Consider the following 9,399-nt stretch of genomic DNA (forward strand, 5'->3'; position numbering starts at 1 on the left):
AGAAAAGCATTTAAACATTACACATGAGGACATGATGGACATATTGTGCTCACTCAGTGCCTGTTTAATACTACTATGGCTCTTGGGTAAAAGTTATTTTTTAGTCCATTGGTGCTCGCTTTTAGCACCCTGTAGCGTCTGCCTGAGGGTAGCAGTTCCAGGTGGCTGTGCCCGGGGTGGAATGGGTCTTTCAGGATGCTCTGTGCTTTCCTGAGACAGCGGGAGCTGTACAGGTCAGCCAGGGGGGGGAGGGGGCATCCGATTAACTTCTGGGCGGTCTTTATGACTCTCTGGAGCGCAGTTCTCTCTGCGGCCGTGCAGCTGCTGAACCACACGCAGATGCAGTAGGTCAGGATGCTCTCAATGGAGCACCGGTAGAAGGACACCAGCAGTTCCTGTGAGAGGTGGTTGTTCCTGAGTATTCTCAGGAAGTACAGTCTCTGGTGTGCCTTCTTGATGGTAGCCGTGGTGTTGGTGCTCCAGGATAGGTCGTCGGCCAGGTGGACTCCCAGGGAGCGGAAGTCGGAGACCCTCTCCACACAGTCACCACTGATGATCAGGGGCAGGATGTCCGTTTTTTTCCTCCTGAAGTCTATGACCAGCTCCTTGGTCTTGGAGGTGTTCAGGGCCAGGTTGTTGACTTTGCACCAATCTGACAGCTTCTCCACCTCATCCCGATATGCAGCCTCGTCTCCCTCCGAGATGAGCCCCACTACGGTGGTGTCATCCGCAAATTTGATGATGGAGTTGCTGGAGTGGGCAGGTGTGCAGTCGTATGTGTAGATGGAGTAGAGAAGGGGGCTCAGCACGCAGCCTTGTGGAGAGCCGGTACTGAGGTGCAGGCTTGATGACATGTGGCGACCCAACTGCACCCTCTGGGGGCGGTTGGAGTTCGAGAGACCCAGGTCTGACAGTTTGGACACCAGTCTATCAGGAATAATGGTGTTAAATGCCGAGCTATAATCCACAAAAAGCAGCCGCACGTAGCTCCCCCCCGTCTCCAGGTGACCCAGGGAGGAGTGTAGGGCTGTGGCGATGGCGTCCTCTGTGGACCTGTTGGCTCTGTAGGCAAACTGGTGTGGGTCGAGCTCGGGAGGGAGGACTGAGGTGATATGGGTCCTTACCAGCTTACACACACACACACACACACACACTAGGGGTGTAACGGTACATGTATTTGTATTGAACCGTTTCGGTACGAAGGTTTCGGTTCGGTTCGGAGGTGTACCGAACGAGTACACATGCTAGTAGCGACCGGGCTAGGACAACATGTAAAAGCCAGAGCTGGAAGACCCTCCTGCCTCGTTAAGCTCTCCCGTTTGGGAACACTTTGGCTGCGCGATACAACAATGGAGGACGGAGGTTTGCAGAGATTGTTCAGCAGCTGCTTCTGACAACACGTCAAACATCTGTTGCATCTTTCCTGCTTCCGGCTCCCAAACTGTAGTCGAGGAGCGCAGGGGAGACACTCCTCCAGGGCTGAAGTATTCACGGGGGCAACACCGTTCACTCTACCCGGCAGTGGGTCTCCACAGCTCCGGACTCCAGGGTAAATGAAGAGTCCGGCGATTAGTTGCAACTTGTGGCTTTATTGAGGTCTTGGACACAGCCAATCCAACAAAATACTAGCCACTCCCCACACTCACCTACCGCTCCCTCACCTCGCACGCCCACACTCACCTCAATGCTTTCACATATTAAAGGGCCACACACACACACACATATGCTACTCATAACACATGCTAACCCATTTGAAGCGTCACCACCGCATTCAAGAAGCCATTTCTCTCTCTCTATATATATATATATATATATATATATATATATATATATATATATATATATATATATATATATATATATATATATATGTATATATATATATATATATATATATATATATATATATATATGTGTGTGTGTGTATATATATATATATATATATATATATATATATATATATATATATATATACACACACATATATATATATATACACACACATATATATATATATATACACACATATATATATATATATATATATATATTTTTGTTTTTCAGGTTTTCCACACATTTATTTGTGCCGGCCCGCCACGAAAGAATTACGGCCGCCACAAATAAAAATAAATAAAGAAAAAAAATGTAATATATATATATATATAAAAAAAAATTCGGCTTTTGACACGCTCGACAGCTCATACAAGCAATGGGACTCTGTTTGGGAATGGAGCTTGTAGTTACATATTATATGCTTGTAGTTACATATTATATAAATATGTATGTAAATATGTACATAAAGTGTTGTACTTATATTCCAACTACGTGTTCTTCTTGGTCATCGCCGCCGATAGAAGGTCATCATCAGCTGCCTTATACACCCCCCCGTGCTTCGGTTGAGGTGGGCGGGGGCGCATGTATAATATAGCCAAGAGTCATGGATGCATGGCATTCTGGGTAAGTGCTATGTTGCGTTTACAATGTGTTACAGAGCCGATGTTCTCTCGAAATGGGTTTGTCATTCTTGTTTGGTGTGGGTTCACAGAGTGTGGGGCATATTAGTAAGTGTGTTAAAGTTGTTTATATCACAACCATCAGTGTAAAAGGTATGGCTGTTGACCAAGTATCCATTGCAATCTCGTATGAGAACCAGCGAAATGCATGCGTCCGGCCGGCACGCAGATAGCATGGTGTAAAGGTGGGCGCGATGACATGTTGTAGCAGTGGTCCCCAACCACCGGTGCCGCGGCCGCAGAAGAATTATTTTTATTATTTATTTTTTTCTAATCACACTCAATTTTTTTAACTACATGCCATTGGTAAGCGCAGGGGTGAGAAGAGGTTTTAAAATTATAGTGGCCTGCTTACTATTACCGCATGCCTTGAATAAGCGCAGGAGGGAGAAGAGGTTTTAAATTAATTAGCGCCCAGGCGGCTATTCAGGGCAACACGAAACATTTTATTTATTTTTTTTTCTTCTTCTTCTTTTTTTTTTCCTTCTTTTCTTCCGTGTAACAGAGGAGTGACTGACTGAAGAATGTGTGAAAATATTTTCCAGTCTTATTCTTTAATTTCAGATTTTTAACATGACACTGAGTTTATCTGTGTTTTTTGACACACTATTTTAGATGTAAAAAGTGTCACACATTCTGCTGTATTCGTGCTTGGTTCCTTTTTCAAGGAACACTTTAAACATGTATAAGTTGTTCAGCATTACTGGAAAAAAATGCCTAAATGCACACAATAAACACATTACAAACACAATATGACTGATAAGATAAAAAAAAATTATATGACAGACCACCTAAAAAAACAACTGATTTTTGTAGCTTTTTCGCTGAATAAAATAATGTACTTAAAAATAAATATTGTGTGTGTGGCTGACTTGTTTTTACATTTGTTTGGAAAATAGGTCAGCTTGGTTTTGAAAGCTCTGACATTTGTGTACATCCCATGTACAAACTGGTATTTGCCTTGTAGCTTCATATTCAGCTCACTCATGTGTGCCAGTCTGTCCACAGCAAACGCTATATCACAAAGCCAATCGGTGTCACTCAGCTAAAGGGAAATGTCAGCTTTTTCAAGTTGCTCCAAGAATGAGATACTCTCCTGATGTAGCTCCCACACACGTTGACATACTTTACCCAAACTTAACCAGCGGACATCGGAATGGTAAAGCAAGTCCTGGTGGTCGATGTCAGTCTCTTCAAGAAATGTAATAATCTAACAATGATGAAGTGCCCTCCCACAAATAAAGTTAACAAGCTTCGTAACTGGCTTCACTATGTGGTCAAGCTGCAATACGGATTTGCAGTGCCTCCTGGTGGATTTTGCAGTGTAAAAAAATTACCCCGTGCTGGAAGTTGTCCTCTTTTACCCTCTCCTGGATTATTTTTAGTAACCCTATGTTTTTTCCTGTGAGGTTTGGCGACCCATCCGTGGTAACATTAGCTAGCTTACTCCAAGGAAGTTTGTGCATCATACCGACTTCCGCCACGCTGTTAAATAAGTCCTCTCATAGCGTTTTTCCTTTTAGGAATCCCATGGCCAAAAACTCCTCGGTTATCTCAAAATTGTCATTAATCCCTTTAATGAAAATCAAAAGCTGAACAGTGTCCCGGAAGTCATTACTTTCATACAGAGCCAATGAATACAATGTAAATTATCCTGTTTTTTGTTGAGCTTGCTAGCTAAGTCTTCATCAATTAGCTCCAAACAATGAGTCACTGTCCTGCGTGAAAACTTTTTTTTTTTTTTATTTGCCCTTGCTCTCAAAACAAAACCCCTGCTGACTCCACCGTTGCTCTCTTTTATAAAACTCTCCTTCGGAAAAAGGCTTACTCGTGTTGGTTAATTTGAATACCAGTAGCTAACTTGCCTTTGTGCTCGATTCTTGGATAATAATTTGTAGGATAAAGATGTTTTGCTGAGCCTGCAAATTAGCTTCCAATTTCTGAGCAGCAGCGGTTCGTTCTTGCATTGACTGGTTGTTTGCGTACCGTATTTTTCGGATTATAAATCGCTCCAGAGTATACGTCGCACCGGCTGAAAATGCATAATAAAGAAGGAAAAAAAACCTACATATGTCTCAATGAAGTATAAGTCAAATTTTGGGGGGAAATTTATTTGATAAAATCCGACACCAAGAATAAACATTTGAAAGGCAATTTAAAATAAATAAAGAATAGTGAACAACAGGTAGGACTGGGCGATATGGCCTTTTTTTAATATCGCAATATTTTTAGGCCATATCGCGATATACAATATATAGCTCGGTATTTTGCCTTAGCCGTGAACGAACACTTGATACATATAATCACAGCAAGATGATGATTCTATGTGTCTACATTAAAACATTCTTGTTCATACTGCATTAATATATGATCATTTGAAACTTTCATGCAGAGAAGGAAATCACAACTAAGTCAATTTACCAAAACTGTATTTATTAAAGTTTTTAGCAGCTGACTTTTTAAATGATGTTACATATTAGTAGTAATGCTATTTTTGGTAGCAACGCTTGTGCCCCACACTTGACAAATTAAAGTTGTCTATTCGACATATTCCCGCTTGAAGCCGAACCACCGCCAGACAATGGAACCTGTGCTATTTTTCTTGGGAATTAATTCTTCCTTCATGTACCAGATTCGCACCTTCGTACTCCGCTAGCATCATGGCTAACGTTAGCCACGCTGCTACCTCTCTGCTTGGCGAGGGCATATACGTATGTGACGTATGACATGACAGTATGTGACGTATGTAAGAACCTGCGCTTACACTCTGTGAGAAGGAGACAGGGAGTGGGAATGCCCGCAGCTAAAAACAACTGCGTGAGAACGTATACTCGAATATTACGATATAGTAATTTTCTATATCGCACAGAGACAAACCCGCGATATATCGCGTATATCGATATATCGCCCAGCCCTAACAACAGGCTGAATAAGTGTACGTTATATGACTCATAAATAGCCAACTGAGAAGGTGCCTGGTATGTTAACGTAACATATTATGGTTAGAGTCATTCAAATAACTATAACATATAGAACATGCTATACGTTTACCAAACAATCTGTCACTCCTAATCGATAAATCCGATGAAATCTTCTTCCTCAATGTCGCTTCTAAACAACTCTGCCAACTCCAAAGGTATGCGCCGCTTCCTGTTGTCGTTTTCTGCTGCATATTTCACTACATCCAGCTTGTAATCTGCAGTACATGATTTCCCTTTCGGTGCCATTTTTGTTCAGCCCCTTCTCAGTTTTAAAAAGCTACCGCCAACGATGAAATGATCCATTTTAATAGCTACGGCAGTAGCATATAGCATATAGCAGTTAGCATTCCATGACCCACAATTCGCTTCTGCCATGACCCTCCCCCGCCGAATTCTTATTGGCCGACGTCTGTGTGACAATTGCTGACATTTTCTTCGTCCCTTCTGCGAATGAGATGAATAACTATCTGATATTGTGTAATGGGCAGCACGGTGGGAGGGGTTGGTGCGTCTGCCTCACAATACGAAAGTCCTGAGTAGTCAGGGTCTAATCTCGGGATCTTCTGTGTGGAGTTTGCATGTCCTCCCCGTGACTGCGTGGGTTCCCTCCGGGTACTCCGGCTTCCTCCCGCCTCCAAAGACATGCACCTGGGTATAGGTTGGTTGGCAACACTAAATTGGCCCTAGTGTGTGAATGTTGCCTGTCTATTTGTGTTGGCACTGCGATGAGGGCGACTTGTCCAGGGTGTACCCCACCTTCCGCCCGATTGTAGCTGAGATAGGCACTAGCGCACCCCGCAACCCCAAAGGGAATAAGCTGTAGAAAATGGATGGATGGATGGATGGATATTGTGTAATCTGCAGTACATGATTTCCTTTTAGGTGCTATTTTTGTTCAGCATTTCTCAGTTTTTATAAGTTACCGCCAACGATGAAATGAGCCATTTTAATAGCTACGGCAGTAGCATTTAGCATATAGCAGTTAGCATTCCATGATCCACAATGCACTTCTGCCATGACCCTCCCCCCGCCGGATTATTACTGGCTGGTGACGTGTGAGTGACGATTGCTGACGATTTCTTCATCTCTTCCGCAAATTAGATAAATAATATTATTTGATATTTTACGGTAATGTGTTAATAATTTCACACATAAGTCGCTCCAGAGTATATGTCACACCCCCGGCCAAACTATGAAAAAAACTGTGACTTATAGTCTGAAAAATACGGTAATTAGTGTGCTTAGTAGAGACATGACGACTTACGTTGTATTCCTGCATAACTACGACGGTTTCTTGGCAAATAAGACCCAGCCTTTGACTGGACTTCAGTGAAAAATTATTTGTGTCCATTCATTATTAAACACCCGGCATTTGCTGTCAACTTTTCTCATTGTTGCAAATTGTTTCTGCTGTCTGCATACTTGCCAACCCCCCTGATTTCCCCGGGAGACTCCCGAATTTCCGTGTCCCTCACGAAATTTACCCGGGGTAACCATTCTCCCTATTTCCACCCAGAAATCAATATTGGGGGTGTGCCTTTAAGGCACTGCCTTTAGCGTCCTCTCCCACCTGAAGCCTTTACCTCATAACAGCCGCATGCTGACCTAAGGACAGCCTGTGGTCACGTCCGCTTTTCCTACGTACAAACAGCGTGCCACGGGCCGCAGTTTGCCCACCCTTGCCTTACTAGATTAAGGTTGTCATGCATTGTCGTCCTTGGTATTTAAAGCAGTGGTGTCAAACTCAGTCACACGGGGCCAAAACTCAAAGCACACCGTATGGGAATAATTAACCATTTGTATGACATGTAGATGTGATGGTGATGCCGTAATATCGTAAGTTTATTTGCTTAAGTTCACCATGTGGGATTTTCCTGGGAGAGTCCCGAATTTCAGTGTCCTTCCCAAAAAGCTCTCATGGCCACCGTTCTCACTAATTGGTTCCGATTTTCACTCGGACAACAATACTGCTACAAAATCCTTCCGGACACTAATAATGGTTACACCTCAAAGTCAAACGTGGCAAACAGGACAGAAGGAGAAGAAGAAGAAAAAAAACGTATCTCAAACATGGCTCGCAAGAAGACAAAATATGTGTTCTCTATCTGTGTATATACCCTTATCTATTGTTGTATAGGCTATGTTTTAATTTCTCCTTGATGATCACTTTTATTTCTAACATAATTGCATACGTTAATGGCTAATGTATGCAATGTATGCCTTTTTGTTTTTATTTACGGAGCATACATTGTATAGATTGATGGCTAATCTATGCAATGTATTTGTGTTGTTATTAATTGTATTCAGGAACTAGCACCACCATCCACCATTTCACAGGTACTGCGGACAGCCATTTAATTTGTGACTTTACTTTGTTACTGTGGACTTTTTTTTTGTTTGTCAAATACATGAACATTTTGATATATATAGTACAGGCCAAAAGTTTGGGCACACCTTCTCAATCAATGGGTTTTCTTTATTTTCAAGACTATTTACTTTGTAGATTGTCACGGAAGGCATCAAACTATGAATGAACATGTGTGGAGTTATGTACTTAACAAAAAAAGGTGAAATAACTGAAAACATATTTTATAGTCTAGTTTCTTCAAAATAGCCACCCTTTGCTCTGGTTACTGTTTTGCACACTCTTGGCATTCTTTCGATGAACTTCAAGGGGTTGTCACCTGAAAGGGTTTCACTTCACTAGTGTCAAAGTTTTGATGCCTTCAGTGACAATCTACTGGAGTAGTAGTCATGAAAATAAAGAAAACATATTGAAATGAGAATGTGTGTCCAGTAGGCCATTCATGCTGTGTGAATGGTTTTGGTGCTACGATAACATATATATATTTCCCAAATATTACATACCTCCAATCTGCTCAGAGGCTGTGGTCCAAAGTTTTCTTCCCCTTCCAACTCTGTCTCCACCCTGGTCTCACATCTCATCGCCATGATCTATTTGTTGGAACCAGTTGAACAGAACATTTGAATTTAGATGTGGTTTTGTTTTGGACACCTAGATTCGGGGAAAAATACCTTAAAATTAAATATGCAGATAATGTCATTGAAATAAAAAATGTATATGAAATAAATACATTGCAATAGTATAACTGTGCACATTTTCCCATGTGGTTGTACGACAAGAGTCAGTCCTACCTAAAAAAGTTCGACGTGTGCCATTGTTGTTGGTAAGGAAGTGTGCTGTTCCAGCCGAAGTTTTACTACGACCCTACTTACGGAATGGAAGTCACGATGCACACTAGGACATACAACCTGAAGTGTGGTAACCATTTCAGCACAAATTAGTATTAGCGCGACATTCAGTCTGTATAATGTCCAATTGAACTTTTAAAGCCATTACCCGCAAGCCGTGTAACAGCAGATATCTAGTAAAACACTACACTAACACTACAGCATTACATTGTACCTGATATCGGGTCAACAAAATGTGTGATTAAATACATGTATTTTTGTCCAACACAGCTTCAAGCTTACCTGAAAAACGGCTATTTTCGCCTTGGAACGTTTGATAACCTAAGTTAAGTTCCCGCGTCTATGTACGCAATGACCTCATCGGTCGTCGCCTTCGTTTTATTTTTTGATTGGCTGAAGGATTGTGACGTGCTTCTTTTTCTTCTTCTGTTGTTTAATGGATGTTGCCAATGTAATTTGTAGTGTGCATTACCGCCACCCTTTCATATGGAGTGTGGACCGAGATGGAACCCTACTCCATATTATTTTATTTTTAACCGAGTCTCTAAAAAATATATGTTCCAAGTGCAAACCTAAAATATCTCCCACTAATAACCTAACCTTTTTCGCTAACTTATTTCCCAGTATTTCCCTTTCTCTATTGTATTTCCTACAATGTATTAAAACACGTCTTACACTTTCGATTTGATGAC

The 9,399-nt window shown here is 41.7% G+C and overlaps 1 protein-coding gene across 1 annotated transcript in view; it reads right to left on the reverse strand.

Moving 5' to 3' along the window:
* The window catches only part of rad51 (RAD51 recombinase), a 69,239-nt gene extending 60,095 nt beyond the window's left edge, over positions 1-9,144 (reverse strand). Inside the window, exons 1-2 of the mRNA XM_061900412.1 lie at positions 8,990-9,144; positions 8,363-8,449 (exon numbers count right to left, since the gene is read on the reverse strand). Coding sequence (XP_061756396.1) covers positions 8,363-8,446 — 84 coding nt within the window. The 5' untranslated portion in view covers positions 8,447-8,449; positions 8,990-9,144. The remainder of the gene's footprint in view (positions 1-8,362; positions 8,450-8,989) is intronic.
* Between the last annotated feature and the right edge of the window lie 255 nt (positions 9,145-9,399).

Source organism: Nerophis ophidion, linkage group LG05 (genome assembly GCF_033978795.1).
Source record: "Nerophis ophidion isolate RoL-2023_Sa linkage group LG05, RoL_Noph_v1.0, whole genome shotgun sequence".
Taxonomy (NCBI): domain Eukaryota; kingdom Metazoa; phylum Chordata; class Actinopteri; order Syngnathiformes; family Syngnathidae; genus Nerophis; species Nerophis ophidion.